The following is a 17,219-nucleotide window of genomic DNA, read 5'->3' as shown; positions in this document are numbered from 1 at the left end:
CCGTGAGGTCAGAGGGCCATGGCGGCGGCGGCGGAACCCTGGCAGGCTGTGGCTCCGCGGAGGAGAAGGCGCTCTGCCGCGCGGCGTCCGCGAGAGAGGGAGGCACCGGCGCGGGACCCGGAGGACGAGCCCCAGGCGGACGGCGGAGTCGTGCTTCGTCGCATCCGGGAGGCTGGGTGAGTGCGGGCTCGGCCCTGGGACCGAGCCTCAGTCTTGGCATCTGTAAAGTGGGCGGAACCGCAAACCCTTCGGGTTATTGTGCGGATTTAAGGGAGGTAAGGAGCTTATTACAGACTGGATCTTAGTAAAGGTTGTCGTTCCTTTTATTGCACTTCCAGCTGCGTGACCTTGCGTAAGGTATGTAATCTCCGTGCCTCAGTTTTCTCATCTGAGAGGTGGACCTGAAAACAGTACCTATATAGGCTTGTTTTGAGGATTTAATGAATTAGTTAATGTAACCCACTTCCAAAGTAAATGTAACCCACGGTTCCTGGCGTGGGGTAAGCACAAGTATCAGTGTTGGGGATTAATATTATACCAGTATTGGTTATTGTTATTGCTAGCGCCGGGGAAGGAACACCAATGTGATTGACATCCTCATGATTATCATCATGAGTTAATTGAGGAGCTGCTGTGTGCCTGCCACTGACTTAAGCATTTCTACACTATCAGTTTGAGCATCTCAGTGGGCTAGGCTCCTGATAGGGCTCTGAGGCTTAGAGACACAGATAATGTTTGGAACCAGATTTCAAACCCTTGTCTTTGCGGCTCCAAAACCTGTGCTTCAAAGCTCTCCATGACTGGGGCTTATCCCAGACCCTCATGCCTCCATGCTTGACTCTGCACCTTACAGCTTAGAACAGTGCCTAACACAGAGGAATAAATGTTACCTATTTTTGTTACTATTGTCTTTATTCATTTGCAGTCCTTTAAAGGCGCAGTAACAGCGTTTCTTAGTGATTCAGATCAACAGTTGAAGGACCATCCCAACTGAGAGAAATTAGACCAATTTTATGTGCTCCTCTCCCCCAGAATTAGGGTCAAGAGACAGTGATGACTCAGAGGTTACCACTGAATTAAAGAAGTTGGCTGCAGCAGCGACTTTTTGTAGGATCTCAAAAGACACCTGTGAGATGGTACATGCCCAGGGATTTGGAAAACTCGTAAGGCACTTTCCGTACACCCTGCATTGTTATTCTTCCTGAGCTTCTTCAGTATCCCCCAGGAACTCCCTGCTTCTTCCTGTACCCGAGTGTGATGCAGTGCGCACTGCTCTGAGTAGAGAGGAGCCTAGCACTTTACATGCTGTTCCGTGCACACACTCACCAGTGTACAAAGCTCTCCTTTAGCCTCTGCGAGGAATATGAGGGCAGCCTCCCGTGCAGATTTTTGCAGTTCTCTGTACTTTCTGAGTCCCCTGAGTAGTGGTGTATGGCTTATCTGTTTAAATCCAGTTTTGTCTTGTTTTACAAAACTTTTTTCTTATAACTTTTAAGATTACTCTCTCAGCAAATTCCAAGTTTGCAGTACAGTGTTATTAACTATAGTCACCATGTTGTACATTACATCCTGTGACTTACTTATTTTATACCTGTAAGTTAGTACCTTTTGACCTCTGTCACCCATTTCACACCCATCCCCCTGCCCGTCAATCACCAATCTGTTGGCTATATCTTTAAGTTCAGTTTTTTGGTTTTTTAGATTCCATGTAAAAGTGATGTCGTACAGTATTTGTCTTTGACTTCTTTCACTTAGCGTCATGCCCTCAGGGTCCATCCGTGTTGTTGCAAACAGAAAGATTTCGTTCTTTATTATGGCTGAATAGTATTTCACTTTATATACATACACCACATCTTCTTTATCAGTTCATCCCTCCATGACACATAGGTTGTCCTCCTATCTTAGCTATTATAAATAATGCTGCAATGAACATGGGGACTCATATATCTTTTCAAGTAGGTGTTTTTGTTTTCTTTGGATAAATGGCCAGAAGAGAAATTGCTGGATTGTAGGGTCGTTCTACCTTTAATTTTTTGAGGAGCCTGCATACTGTTTTCCAGTGGTTGCACCTACTTACATTCCCACCAACAGTGCACCAGGGTTCCCTTCCTTCCACCTCCTCGCTAATGTTTGTTATTTCTCCCCTTTTTGATACTAACCCTTCTAACCAGTGTGAGGTGATATCCCATTGTTGTTGTTGTTTTTGTTTTTTGTTGGTTTTTTTTTTTTTTTTTTTGCATTTCCCTGATGAGTAATGATGTTGAGCATCTTTTCACATACCTGTTGGCTCTCTGTGTGTCTTCTCTGGGTAATGTCCATTTGGATAATCCTTCCACTTTTTGATCACATTGTTTGTTTTTTGTTGTTGTTATTGAGTTGTATGAGTTCTTTATATATATTGGATATTAACCTTTTATTAGATCTGTGATCTGCAAATCTTTTCTCCCAGGTGGTAGGTTGCCTATTTATTTTGTTGGTGATTTTCTTTGCTGGGCAGGAGCTTTTTAGTTTGATGTAGTTTTGCTTATTTATTTTTGATTTTGTTGCCTTTGCTTTTGGAGTGTGATCCAAAAAAATCCCTGCCAGGACCTATGTCAAGCAGCTTTTCCCCTAATTTTTCTGCTAAGAGTTTTATGGTTTCAGGTCTTATATTCAAGTCTTGAATCCATTTTGAGTTAATTTTTGTCTATAGTGTAAGATAGTGGTACAGTTTCATTCTTTTGCATGTGACTGTCCAGTTTTCCCAGCACCGTTGATTAAAGAGACTGTTCTTTCCCCCTTGTATATTCTTGGCTCCTTGGTCATAAGGTACTGGACCATAGATGTGTGGGTTTCCTTCTGGGCTCTCTCTTCTGTGCTGGTGATCTGTGTCTGTTTTTATGACAGTAGGCCAGCAATCACTACAGCTTTCTGATAGAGTTTGAAACCAGGGAGCCTGATGCCTCCAGCTTTGTTCTATCTTAAGATTGCTTTGACTATTCGGAGTCTTTTGTGGTTCCATACAAATTTTAAAGATTCTTTGCCTTATGTCTGTGAAAAATGTCATTGGAATTTTGATAGGAATTGCGTTGAATCTGGAGATGGCTTTGGGTAGTATAGACATTTTAACACTATTAGTTCTTCTAATCCATGAGCATGGAATGTCTTTCCATTTACTTGTGTTGTCTTCAGTTTCTTTAACTTACAGTTTTCAGTATATAGGCTTTCACCTCCTTGGTTAAATTGATCTCTAAGTGTTTGGGGTTTTTTGATGCAGTTGTAAATGTGATTGATTTTTAAATTTATTTTTCTGATAGTTCATTATTAGTGTATAAAAATGCAACAGATTTTTATGTATTTTTTATCCTGCAATTTTACTGAATTTGTTTAATAGTTTTTTGGTGTTGTCTTTACGGTTTTCTACATATAATATATCATCTGAAAATAGTGACCTTTACTTCTTCCTTTCCAATTTGGATGCCTTTTATTTATTTATTTTTCTTGTGTAATTGGTCTGGCTAGGATTTCAGTACTACAGCTGACCCTTGGCCAACGTGGGTTTGAACTGTCGGTCCACTTAATACATGTTCTTGTTTTTTTGTTTTGTTTTGTTTTGTTTTGTTTTCAGTTTTCAGTAACTACAGACATTGCTGTCAATGTATCGTCCTTTTGGATTTTCTTTTTTTTTTCTTTTCTTCTCTTCAAATTTTTATTTAAATTCTAGTCAGTTAACATACAGTGCAATATTGGTTTCAAGAGAATTCAGTGATTCATCACTTGCATACAACACCCAGTGCTCATAACACGTGCCCTCCTTAATCCCCATCACCCAGCTAGTCCCTCCCACCAGCGCCCCTCTATCAAACACTCAGTTTGTTTTGTATCATCAAGAGTCTCTTATAGTTTGTTTCCTTTTCTGTTCTTTGTATTGCCCCTCACATTTGTTGATCTGTTTTGTTTCTTAAATTCCACAGGACTGAAATCATATGGTATTTGTCTTTCTCTGACTGACTTATTTTGCTTAGCGTAATACACTCTAGCTCCATCAGGATTTTCCTAATCACATTTTTTTTTTCTCTAGCTTACTTTGTTGTAAGAATACAGTACATAATATATATAATATTCAAAACATATGTTAATCGACTCTTTGTGTTATTGGTAAGGCTTCTGGTCAACAGTAGGCTATTAGTAGTTCAGTTTTGGGGGATTCAAAAGTATACTCAGATTTTCAACTGCACAAGGGTTTGGCACCCCTAATCCCTGCATTGTTCAAGGGCGAACTATTATGTTGAATAAAAGCGGCAAGAATGGGTGTCCTTGTCTTGTTTCTGATCTTAGGGGAAAAGCTTTTGGCTTTCACCATTGAATATGATGTGGCTTGTCATGTATGGCCTTTATTATGCTGAGTTACGTTCTTTGTATACCTGCTTTGTTGAGAGCTTTTATCAAAATGGGTGTTGAATTTTGTCAAATGCTTTTTCTGCAATCTGTTGAGATGGCCGTATGGTTTTTATCCTTCATTTTGTTAATGTGGCGTATTACTTTGATTGATTTGTGGATGTTGAACCACCCTTGCATCCCTGAAATAAATCTTACTTGATCATACCTCTTACTGTATTGTTGAATTTGGGTTGCTGATATTTTGTTGAGGATTTTTATATCTGTGTTCATCACAGATACTGGTCTGTAATTTTCTTTTCTTGTGGCATCTTGGCATGTTTTAATAAAGGCAATGCTGGCCTCCTAAAATGAGGTGGGAAGCATTCCTTCCTCTTGTTTTTGTGGAAAAGTTTGAGAAGGATTGGTATTCATTTTTCTTTGAATATTTGGTAGAAATCACCAGTGAAGCCGTCTGGTCCTGGACTTCTGTTTGTTGAGAGGTTTTTGATTACTCATTTAATCTCCTTACTGGTAATTGGTCTGTTCAGAATTTCTGTCTCTTCGTGATTCAGTCTTGGAAGGTTGTATGTTTCTGGGAATTTATCCTTTTTTTTCTAGATTGTTCAACTTGTTGGGGTGTAATTGTTTGTAGTAGTCTCTTATGAGCCTTTGTATATCTATGGTATCAGTGGGAACATCTCTTTCATTTCTGATTATGTGTCCTCATTCTTTTTTTTACCTTGGGTCTAGCTGAAAATTTGTCAGCTTTGTTCTTTTCAAAGAACCAGCTCTTTTGTTGATCTTTCTATTGTCTTTTTAGTCTGTATTTCATTTATTTCTGTTCTGATATGTTACTTCCTTTCTTCTACTAACTGTGGGCTTCCTTTGTTCTTTTTCTGTTTCCTTGAGGTGTACAGTTAGGTTGCTTATTTAACGAAATGTTTCTTGTTTCTTGAGTTAGGCCTGTATCACTATAAACTTGCCTTTTAGAACCACTGGTTTTTTAAAAGGAAGTTCTAGGGGTGCCTGGGTGGCTCAGTCGTTAAGCCTCTGCCTTCAGCTCAAGTCATGATGTTAGGGTCCTGGGATTGAGCCCTGCATCAGGCTCCCTGCTCAGCGGGAAGCCTTCTTCTCCTTCTCCCTCTGCCTACCACTCCCCCTGCTTGTGCTCAGTCTCTCTTTCTTTCTCTCAAATAAATGAACTCTTTAAAAAAAAAATAAATAAAGTGAGTTCTATGTCCAGTGTGGGGCTCAAACTCAACCACAAGGTCAAGGGTCACAACGCTCCACAATCTAAGCCAGTCAGGTGCCCCATTTTTGGAACCCCTTTTGCTGCATTTCATAAATTTTGCTATGCTGTATTCCATTTTCATTTGTCTCAAAGTATTTCTTGGTTTCTCTTTAGATTTGTTCATGGACCCATTGGTTGTTCAGTAGCATGTTGTTTAATCTGCATGTTTGTGAAATTCCAGTTTTCTTCAGGTAATTGATTTCTCCTTCCATACCACTGTGGTTGGAAAGATGCTCGATTTGATTTCAGTCATCATTTTGGAAAATTCTGGGCTTCTTGAATTTATTGACTTGTGGCCTAGTGTATGGTCTAGCTTGGAGAGTGTTCTTTTTTTTTTTTTTTTTTTTATTCTTATGTTAATCCCCATACATTACATCATTAGTTTTAGATGAAGTGTTCCATGATTCATTGTTTGTGCATAACACCCAGTGCTCCATGCAGAATGTGCCCTCCTCAATACCCACCACCAGGCTAACCCAGCCTCCTACCCCCCTCCCCTCTAGAACCCTCAGTTTGTTTTTCAGAGTCCATCGTCTCTCATGGTTCGTCTACCCCTTAGCTTGGAGAATGTTCTATGTGCACTTGAGAGGAGTGTATTCCATGTGCTACTCTTGGACGGAGGCTTCTGTATGTATCTGTTAAGTCCCTCAAATTACCTTGTTGTCTGAGGCTGATGATTCCATTGATATGAGGTATGAAAGTCCCCCAAGGTATTGCTGCTGATTTCACCTTTGAGGTGTGTTCGTATATGCTCTACATATTTAGTTGCTCCTCTGTTGGCCAGGTAAATATTTACAAATGTTGCATCCTCTGTTTGGATTGATTTCTTTATCATTATGTAATGCCCTTCTTTGGCTCTTGTTACAGTGTTTGGATTTTTTTTTTTTCTCCTCCATTGGACTGAAAATCAGAAGATCATTTGTTAGCTCTGAAGTCTGAACAAAACACACCCCTTCTCTAAGTCTGTTTTTTTTTTCCTCTCTATAAAAGAGAAACAAATTCTTCTCCCAGGACCATTATCGGTGACTCAAATAAGAGAATGTGTATAAAAGTGCTTTGTAAACTATAGGTAATGCCCAAATATGAAAAGTTACAATGCGCATGATTATGCAACAGCCAAATGTTCAGGATAAGATTTTTTTAAAGACATAATTATTTTATTTTAGAGAGAGAGAGCGCGTGCACATGCATATGCTAGAGAGGGGAGGGGCAGGGGCAGAGGGGGAGAACGAATCCTCAAGCAGACTCCCTGCTGAGCGCAGAACCTGATGCGGAGCTCTATCCCAGGACCTTGGGATCATGACCTGAGCCGAAATCAAGAGTCAGCTGCTTAACTGCCTGAGCCACCCAGGCGCCCCAGAATAAGATTTTTAGAAAAAAAAAAAAAAAAAGTATCTATTGAGGGCTTACTGTTGTAGGTACTATTCTAAGTGATCTGTATCTCATTTAATTCTAAAAACTATTCTTAAAATTTTTTTTAAATAAAAGCTATGCTAAAAGTAAATATTCATATTATCCTTGGAGTTGGGGAAACAAGGCACAAAAGAGGCTAATAGTAGGGATGCCTGGGTGGGTGAGTCAGTGAAGCATCTGTCTTCGGCTCAGGTCATACCCCAGGAGCCCCAGGTCGGGCTCCCTGCTCAGCCGGAAGCCTGCTTCTCCCTCTCCCTCTATCCCTCCCCCTGCTTGTGCTCGCTCTCTCTTGCTCTCTCTGTCAAATAAATAAATCAAATTTTAAAAAAAGAAGTAACTTGCTCAATGTCATAGTAAATACTAGAACCAGATACAGACCTGAGTGTCTGACTCTGAAGTCTGTTCTTTCTTTTTTAAGTTTGCCAAATATATACATATCCCTCAAAATATCATAGATTAAATTACTTTAGCCTTTCTCAAAACATTGAGCATCGGAAGATGCTAGTATTCAGGGCACCTGGCTGGCTCTGTCAGTGGAGCATGCGACTCTTGATCTCAATGTTATGAGTTTGAGCCACGTTGGGGGTACAGCTTACTTAATTAAAAAAAAAAAAAAAGATGCTGTAATTGGGCTTATTTTCTTTTTACTTTTGATCCCTTCACCCATTTCTCCCACCTCCAACCCCCTACCTCTGGCAATCACCTATCTGTTCTATCTCTGAACTCAGTTTTTTGTTCTTGTTTTGTTTGTTTTAAGGTTCCACGTCTAAGTGAGTTATAGTATTTGTCTTTCTCAGTCTGACCTGTTTTACTTAGCATAATGCCTTCAAAGTCCATCCATGTTGGAAATGGAAAGATTTCATTCTTATTATGGCTGAGTAGTATTCCATTGTGTGTATCTACCACAATTTCTTTATCCTTTCATCCACTGATGGGCACTTAGGTTGTTTCTGTGTTTTCATTATTGTAAATAATCCTGCAGTAAACAAAGGGGTGCATACACCTTTTTGAGTTAGTGTTTTCATTTTCCTCAGATAAATACTCAGAAAGGGAATTGCTGGATCACATGGTCGTTCTATTTTTAATTTTTTTGAGGAACTTCTATACTGTTTTCCGTAGTGGCTGCACCAATTTACACTCCCACTAGCAGTGCACAAGGGTTTTCCTCTTCTCCACATCTTCACCAGCACTTATCATTTCTTATCTTTTTGATAATGGCCATTCTAACAGGTGTGAAGTGGTGTCTCATTGTGCTTTTGATTTGCATTTCCCTGATGATTAATGATGTTGAGCATCTTTTCCTGTTCATGTTGACCATCTGTATGTCTTCTTTAGAAAAATGTCTATTTGGATCTGCCCATTTTTTAATTATTGTTTGTGCGGTTGTTTGTTGTTTTTTGGTTTGGTTTTGCTTTGTTTTGCTGTTTGCATGGGTTCTTTATATTTTGGATATTAACCCCTTATCAGATCTATGATTTGCAAATGTTTTCCCATACAGTAGGTTGCCTTTTTATTTTGTTGATGGTTTCCTTTGCTGTTTGGAAACTTTCTAGTTTGATGTAGTCCCACACTTTTCTTTATTGCTTTTACTTTTGGTATCAGGTTAAAAAAATCACTACCAAGACCTACGTCAAGTCGCTTTTCCCCTATGTTTTCCACTAAGAGTTTTATGGTTTCAGGTCTCATATTCAAGTCTTGAATCCATTTTGAGTTAATTTTTGTGTATGGTGTAAGATAGTGGTGCGGTTTCATTCTTTTGCATGTGACTGTCCAGTTTTCCCAGCACCGTTGATTAAAGAGACTGTTCTTCCCCCCTTGTATATTCTTGGCTCCTTTGTCATAAGGTACTGGACCATAGATGTGTGGGTTTCCTTCTGGGCTCTCTCTTCAGTTCTGGTGATCTGTGTGTCTGTTTTTATGCCAATACTAGATGGTTTTGATTACTCTAGCTTTGTAATCAGTGAGTGTGATGCCTTTAGCATTGTTCTTCTTTCTCTAGATTGCTCTGGCTATTCAGAGTCTTTTGTGGTTTCATACAAATTTTTGGATCCTTTGTTCTATTTCTGTGAAAAATGGAATTAGAATTTTGATAGAAATTGCATTGAATCTGTAGATGGTTTGGGGAAGTATGGACAACTTAACACTATTAATTCTTCTAATCCATGAGCATGGAATATCTTTCCATTTACGTGTGTTGTCTTCAGTTTCTTTCCTTAACTTCTTATAGTCTTCAGTATATAGGCTTTCACCTCCTTGGTGAAGTTTATTCCTGGGTATTTTATTCTTTTTTTGATGCAACTTCAGGTGGGATCATCTTCCTAATTTCATTTTCTGATAGTTCGTTATTAGTGTATAGAAACACAACAGATTTTTGTGTATTGATAATTGTATCCTATACCTTTACTGAATTCAATCTTTAGTTCAAGCAGTTTTTCAGTGGAGTCTTTAAGGTTTTCCTTATATGTCATCTGCAAATAGTGACAGTTTTACCTCTTTCCAGTTTAGATGCCTTTTGTTTATTTTTCTTGCGTAATTGCTCTGCCTAGGATTTCCAATACTATGTTGAATAAAAATGGCTAGGAAAGATTAGGAAAGTTCCTAACTTAGAGGATCTTAGAGGAAATAGTAACAGCTGAAACTTTTCACTATTGGATGTGGGCTTGTCATATTTGGCCTTTATCACGTTGAGGTATGTTCCCACTATACCCACTCTGTTGAGAATTTGATCATGAATGGATATTAAATTTTGTCAAATGCTTTCTCTCCATCTCTCAAGATGATCGCATGATTTTATTCTTCATTTTGTTAATGTGATGTATCACTTTGATTGATGTGCACGTGTGAACCATCCTTGCATTACTGGAATAAATCCCACTTGATCATAGTATATGATCCTTTCAGCATATTGGTGAACTTGGTTTGCTAGTATTTTGTTGAACATTTTTGCATCTGTGTTCATCAGGGATTTTGGCCTGTAATTTTCTTTTCTTGGGGTATCCTTGTCTGGTTTTGGTATCAGAGCAATGTTGGCCTCAGCAAATGAGTTTGGAAGCTTTCTTTTCTGTTTTTTGGAAAAGTTTAAGAAGGATTGGTATGAATTCTTCCCTGAATGGTAGAATCCACCATTAAAGGCGTCTGGTCCTGGAACTTGGTTTTTTGGGAGGTTTTAAATTGCTGATATGATGAGGGATGCCTAGGTGGCTCAGTCGTTAAGCGTCTGCCTTCGGCTCAGGTCATGATCCCACGGTCCTGGGATCGAGTCCCACATCGGGCTCCTTGCTCAGTGAGGAGCCTGCTTCTCTCTCTCCCTCTGCTACTCCCCCTGCTTGTGCTCTCTCTCTCTGACAAATAAATAAATAAAAATCTTTTAAAAAAAAAAATAAATTGCTGATATGATGAGCACTGGGTCTTCAGTTATGTAAGTGTTGAATCACCGAATTCTGTTCCTGAAACTAATATTATACTGTGTATGTCACTGATTAGAATTTATTTGTTTATTTATTTATAAGATCTTATTTACTTATATGAGAGAGAGGGACAGACAACACGAGCGGGAGGGGCAGAGGGAGAGGAGAGAGTCTCAAGCAGACTCCTTGCTGATCTTGGAGCCCAACACAGGGCTCAGTCCCAGGACCCTGAGGTCCCAACCTGAGCCAAAACCAAGAGTCGGACACTCAACCGACTGAGCCACTCAGGCGCCGCAACTAACTAGAATTTAAATAAAAACTTGAAGCATAAAAATAAATAAATAAATTGCTGATTCTTTGAGGTTGTCCACATTGTTGCTGTGTACTGTTCACAGTAGTCCCTTTGAGCTTTTGGTTTTTTGTGGTGTCCGTTGTCATATCTCCTCTGTCATTTCTGATTTTAAGTCCCCTCTTTTTTTTTCTTGGTGTGTGTAGCCAAAGGTTTGTCAATTTTGTTATTTTTTTTTTAGATTTATTTATTTGTGAGAGAGAGAGAACGCGCACACAGGGGGAGAGGCAGAGGGAGGGAGAGAATCTCAAGCAGACTCCACGCTGAGTGCAGAACCTGATGCAGGGCTCGATCTCAAGACCAAGATCATGACCTGAGCCAAAATCAACAGTCAGACACTTAATCAACTGAGCCACCCAGGCGCCCTGATCTTTTCTCTCTTTTTTTTTGGTCCCTCTTTCATTTATTTCTTTTTTTCTGTTCTGATTGTTCTTTCCCTCCTTCTACTGACTTTGGGCTTCATTTGTTCTTTTTCTAGGTCACAAGGTGTCACGTTAGCGTGTGTGTTTGGGACTTCTCTTGCTTCTTGAGGCAGGCCTGTATCGCCATAAACTTCCCTCTTAGGACCAAGAGGGGCTGCGTCTCACAAATGTTGGTATGTGTTTAAACAGTGTTGAATTCTGTTTTGTCTGATTATAGCTCTTCCAGCTCTGTCTTGGTTCCCACTTGCACAGAACATCTTTTCTGTCCCATCACTTTTGGTCAGTGTTGTCCTTAGGTCCAAAGTGAGTCATCTGTGGGCAGCACATGGATGGGTATTGTGTTTTCAGCCACTGTATGTCTTTTGATCGGACATATCACCAAGTTCGTTTTAAATCACTGTCGACTGTGTTCAGCTAGGGGTTTGCGTAAGCCAGTTGACTTGAATCAAGAAACCCAGACACTGGTTTCGTCTCTCCTTTTACTTTTACCTTGGAGTTATTTGTAATAACAAAGGCTGTTTATTGAGTCCCTGCTATGTGTGAGGCCATTGCTGCGTGTTGACCCACTTGATCCCTTCTGTAACCCTGCGTGAGAGGGACGATCCTTTTCCCCATTCTAGAGGTGAGGAAGCTAAAGCTCAGAGAGGCTCAATCTGTGCGTCTGGCAACTGTCTATGGAGCTCGGCCTCTGTGCCAGGCCGTGGTGTGGGCCAGGGATACAGAAGAGACCCAGAGGGGTCCTTGGGAATCAGGACGTCCTCTAGCAACCCTTCTGCCCTCTCTGAGCACTGGCCGTACTGGGCTGGTTCTGGACATGCGCACTGTGGATCCTGCGCCTGCCACCCCAGGGCAGGCGCTGTGAGCCCTGTGTGTGAGGGCGCTCCATCCTCCCGCATCCAGCTCATGACCAGGAGCAGGGTCCCTGAGGGGGCGGCCCGGAGAAGGTTGGGAGATGATCGTGCCTTTTTCTCTTAACAGGGAGGACCTGCTTCTGTCTGATTTCTGGAGTCTGGCACTAGGTGGGTACCAGAGGCCAGGGCTGGGTGGAGGGTGTGGGAGGAGGGCCTGAATGTGGGCGAAGAAAGGAGTCCAGTCCATATTTGGTGAGATTTTTGTTCACAGAGCTGGGTTCTAATTCTGACTTCCTGCTCACAGCCGTGTGTCTTGGCACTTACTAGCCCTGAGCCTCAGTTTCTGTATCTGTGAAAGGGAGGTGACAGCGTGCACCACATCTGTGGTGTAATTTTGAGGATTAAAAGAGGCTGTTTGGTGAAGTGCTCAGGACAGTGCTTGCCTGGGCATGGGAGGCTGTCAACATCCACTGCCATTGTCATTGTTGATATCTATTCTTGCTGTGCTCTTTGCCTCAACATTGCCACGTAGACCTGTTTCTCCCCATGCAGTTGTAACCTCTTCCTAAATAGTCTGTGGCAACATAAATGTTAATACGGGGAGGGAACGGACAGCAGTTAGAATTTTTATTGAGGGACATTTAGTTTGTTTCCTTTGTTTTTTTAGTTCTTACATGTAACTGTTTGGTGAGCACCTTTATGCGTAAAGCTCTTACCAAATACAGGATGATTATCCTCTCGGGACATATTCCCAGAAGTGGACTTCTTCAGTGACAGGCAGTGACCAGCTTGATATCTGCTGTCAAGTTTCTCCCAAAAAGCTTCCACCAGGACTTTCAGCAGCAAGGACTGAAAGAGCCAGTTCTGCATGCAGCCTCTCCGAGCCGGGGGTCTTATTTCAAGATAGCTTTGCAGCAAGGGAAAATCGGTGTCTTACTGTGGGAACGTATGGCCCTTTGCTTTTTGTTTTGTGTACAGATTTGTTCAAATAAATTCAGTGCCAGTGTAATAAAATGAGAGATAAGAAGAACCCACTGCCGTGTGAGAAGATTTAAATGAGTGTATTTTGTTAGACTCCAAGAGCCCCAGCCTTTTTTTTCCTTGAACTTTTGACATGAAATATTCCTATCCCCAGCCGTTTATAGTGTGATTTTGAGAGCTCTGTTCCTCTGTTCTTTGTTATAATCAAAAAGTAGGTACTTCAGAGCATACCCCACATTTACCAGGTACCTCCTACTAAATTAGACACAGTTCACATTACAGTTCTGGGTGGAAACTGTGCCCATAAATGAAGCCTATTTTTTTTGCTGGAACATTCTCAGGGGTTGCAGGTGTGGGGTGGGGGGGCATGCAGGGACCCGGGACAGCCTGTGGTGCTCGTGGGCCTGGCCGTACCTCCCAGGCATGTTTGGGAGTGAGGCCCGCGGCCTTCTCCCTGAGGAGCTGAAGCCTTTCCCAACTTGTCCCTTTTCTCCCTGGGTCTGTGGACTTCGGTGACGGATCCGGTTCACTGGGTCAGAGCACGCCCTCTGACTGTGTTGCGGGGGCCTGCTCTTTCAGAAACCATCAACGGCTGTCTTACAAAACATCTGGAGCAACTGAAGGCCCCTGAGGGGACTCTTCCGGAAGCCCTTGGAAAACTGCATCTTGACTCCTCGCCAGATGAGGCTGCTGTGACTCCCGGCTCCATCCCAGGGGAGTCCCCAGTCCCGGGAACCTGCCGCTTGAAGTGTGTATGTTACGGCATTGGGAACTTTGCCACCTGCGTCATAGCTAGACACCAGCTCACGTTTTTGCTTCTCTTCCTGGAAAAGTGCCAGGTACATTTTTGTATTCTTCTTGATCAGTTCCCCGTAGGTCTTGCACACGGTCTGCACACAGATCTTTGGGTTGATAGAACTCATTCTTCCCTTCCGCAGATTCCCAGAAGGCACTGCTGGGTGTACGACCCTCTGTTTAGCCAACTAGAAATCGCGGTTCTGAATACGCTCGGTGTGACTGTTCTCAGCGAGAACGAGGTGAGTGGCTTGGGGCAGGGGAACGGGAGGGCCGTGTGCCTGCTGACCGAGGGGGACCCCAGGCTGTGCCCCATGGACGCACCTGCTCTGCAGTAGCCGTCGTTCCCTCCCACTGCCCACTTGCCTTCCCGGCGCCTGTCACGGGACCCGTCAGTGCCCCACATCGCGGCCTAGGTGGTGCCCGTCACAAAAAAAACAACAAATGGCGTGGCCTGAAACCTGTTATATTTGCAAAATTCTGGTGAGAATCCCGTGTCCAGGATCCTCTGGTAATTTCCTAAGTTGGTACTTACTGTTGGTGTTAAAAAATAAAGGGGTACGCAGTCTCGGTGCCTCACATGGCCTCCTTCTGGTTGGGATTTACCCTGTGCTAGGGGAGGTCATAGAAGGGGACAGACCATCTCTCTTTGCACAGTAGCCCAGTCACACCCATAGCATCTGGCTGTGAGCTGTGGGTAGATCGTGCGCCCTGGGGTGAAACTGTGAGACCTGGCACAAGATCATCTCACCAGCAGGGGCCTGAAGCCAGTGGAGGGACACACCGCTGCAAGCCGCTTTGCTTTGCTGGGGGGATTGCAGAATGATCATTTGATCCCTGTCCGTGTTCGAAAATGGCCAAGTCATTATTGTGAAATCTGAAAATCAGGCCCCGCTGAGAGAAGAGAATCCTTCACCAATGTTGGCGGGGCCATGAAACCCTGTCCCTCCACTCACGTCATCTTTCCTGAGTGCCTGCTCTGTGCGGGGCAAGGACTTTGGCGGGAGGCCAAGACAGATGCAATCCCAGTGTCCAGGGGCCCAGGTTCCCATCAGGGCGTGTGGCCTGTCAACAAGTACGTGGTGAGCGGAACAGAGAGGGGAAGGCACTCCGCGCCGTTTGAGGGGCTGGCGGAAGGTTTTCTGGGTCGGCGCTGGGATTGCAAGCCCACCAGGAGTTGGCCGGATGGACCCAGGCTGGCTCCTGCCTGTTTGTGGTGAACAGAAGGGAGGAGCGTGCAGAGCGGAGAGGCCCAGGGGAGGCAGGGCCTGCGTCCCTGCCACGGGTCCCGCTGTGGAGCCACGGTCCTCAGGAGGGGCCGTTGTGTCCCCCAGGGGACATTTGGAAGGGACTGACTGTGATAGGCGTCTGCAGAAAGGGACCCAGGCGGCCCGGAGGCTGACCAAGCACAGTCCATGGGGACAGTAACCCTGGCCACCCCTCCTGCCCTTGCTGTCTCGGAACCAAGAAGCCCCTCTGCTGAAGCAGAGCTTCCTGTGTTCGTGGGGCCCACATCTGTTCAGTAAACACAAGTTCTTTCTGGACCTCACCATTTCCCGACTTTGGGGCCCACATCATCTGTGAATTTCAGGCCACGTTATAACCTAACTGTTGGCGAAGGAAGGGCTTTGTTTCCACGTGGTGTCAGCGTGCCTCCCTCACAGCTGCTGGTTTCCTGCAGAGGGGCTGCTATAAGGGACGCAGGAGTCCGTGGAAGTCTTAAGGCGTGCGGCGTGACCCGCTACACGTTCTGAACTGCGCACAGTAAGGGTGGCTAGCGTGGGCCCCTCTCGTCAGTACACTGTGATCACTTCGTGGTGGGAGGGCTCCGCCCCTCCCGGATGTGTCCCCCCACGCCCACCTCCCGGGAGGAGCGGAGGGGCTCGCGCTGTGGCTCTCACCGCGCGGCCGTCCCCGCAGGAAGGCAGACGGAGCGTCAGCGGCGAGCCCACTGTCTTCTACATGCCCCACTGCGGCACAGCCCTGTACAACAACCTTCTGTGGGGAAACTGGTCGGTAGACGCCCTCGCCAAGATGCTCATCATCGGGAACAGCTTCAGAGGACTCGAGGAAAGGTGAGCCTGGGTGTGCAGAGGTCCTGCCAGGCCGGGGTGGGGGCCTTCCCGACAGGCCCACACGCAGGAGACGCTGGTCCATAGGAAAGCGGACAGGGTTAGACGGGGACACTAGCCCCCAGTCAAGCTGCAGAGTTAAGACCTGTTTGCCAAGAATTCCTCCCTTCCCTTAGGACGTACAAGTGTTTTCTAAAAGTGGGGGAAACCATTTGCTCTCAGCTGCACACGCCTTAGGTGTCCGCCGTCACTCCTCCCTTGGCAGAAGGGGTGGTGATGGGGCATTCACGTTTTCTACGGATTACTGAACCCACTGCACGTTCCCCCTTTTTAAAACGTTTGCTGTCTTTAAACTACTTTGCATTTCTGCAGTGTCTTTAGATAAAACCCTCCCATACCTCCTAATCACGCTGGGCTTGTTTGTTTTTTTAATTTCTAGGTTGCCGGCCAGGATTCTACAGAAAAATTATTCCTACATTGCAAAGGTATCTGTGTAAACGAAGGGGCTGGGATGGAAAAGGGTGTGAAACCAGACCATTTCCCCGTTACTGTGAATTCTGCCTTACACGTTTGGGAGGAAGCTCATGAGGGGCTCACTCAGGGCAGGGGGAAGTTACTGTAGTCCATGAGCTTTCTCGATGGCTGTGTGTTCCAGGAAGCAAGGACCTGTCCTTCATTCTCGGTATCAGTCCCACATACTCACCGCCCTTGGAGTTTCCAGTTCATCACAGAAGCACTAAATCAACATATCCTAGTCCTTATTTTCTTTTTTTAAAAAGGGTAATCTGGGGGTGACCAATAAATGGCACCCATTAGTGTGGGGTTTACTGTGACTGTCAGGGTTGTGTATTTACACTTGAACTTTCCTGCTTAGATTTTAGAAGGACTGGAGGAGCGTAAGCTGCCTGAGACTTCGCAGTACACGGACATATTTAACGATACCGCCATCCACTGGTTCCCCGTACAGAAGCTACAACAACTGCCCACGGATACGTGGGCGTTTCGGGAAGAGCCAGACTATGAGGACTGCGAGGACCTTGAAATCATCAGGAACAAGACAAGAGCTCCTTCAGCTGCTGACCTAAACTCGCTGTGACGTGCTGGCTGCTGGCTGAGGCAGAAGCAGCTGCCACCAGAGATGACCAGGAGGGTGGCCACGGAGGGTGCTGTGGAGGCTCAGTATAAAGACTGATGCACCTCTCTGTAGCCGTACGTTTCATGTCCTTTCTTGGCGACCTGACTGGGAATATCTCCGGGGTGGAGAGTAACTACTCTTTCT

At 44.2% G+C, this 17,219-nt stretch overlaps 1 protein-coding gene across 1 annotated transcript; it reads left to right on the top strand.

Annotated features, from left to right (window-relative positions):
* The first annotated feature begins 18 nt into the window (after positions 1-18).
* SRRD (SRR1 domain containing) lies at positions 19-17,138 on the top strand. Its single transcript, XM_021703476.1, has 7 exons — positions 19-176; positions 12,220-12,260; positions 13,653-13,912; positions 14,012-14,110; positions 15,789-15,943; positions 16,380-16,425; positions 16,815-17,138. The coding sequence occupies exons 1-7, from the start codon at positions 19-21 to the stop codon at positions 17,034-17,036; spliced, it is 981 nt and encodes a 326-aa protein (XP_021559151.1). The 3' UTR covers positions 17,037-17,138.
* The last annotated feature ends 81 nt before the right edge of the window (positions 17,139-17,219 follow it).

This window comes from Neomonachus schauinslandi, chromosome 14 (assembly GCF_002201575.2).
Source record: "Neomonachus schauinslandi chromosome 14, ASM220157v2, whole genome shotgun sequence".
Classification (NCBI taxonomy): Eukaryota; Metazoa; Chordata; class Mammalia; order Carnivora; family Phocidae; genus Neomonachus; species Neomonachus schauinslandi.
This window is presented reverse-complemented; position numbering and strand designations above follow the sequence as displayed.

What these genes read in the sequence shown, in the direction of transcription:
- SRRD (XM_021703476.1), top strand. Translation starts at nt 19, where the DNA reads ATGGCGGCGGCGGCGGAACCCTGGCAGGCTGTGGCTCCGCGGAGGAGA. An exon ending in TCTTCCTGGAAAAGTGCCAG is followed by an intron (nt 13,913 to 14,011) that starts GTACATTTTTGT and finishes TCCCTTCCGCAG; the next exon opens with ATTCCCAGAAGGCACTGCTG. An exon ending in TTCAGAGGACTCGAGGAAAG is followed by an intron (nt 15,944 to 16,379) that starts GTGAGCCTGGGT and finishes TTTAATTTCTAG; the next exon opens with GTTGCCGGCCAGGATTCTAC.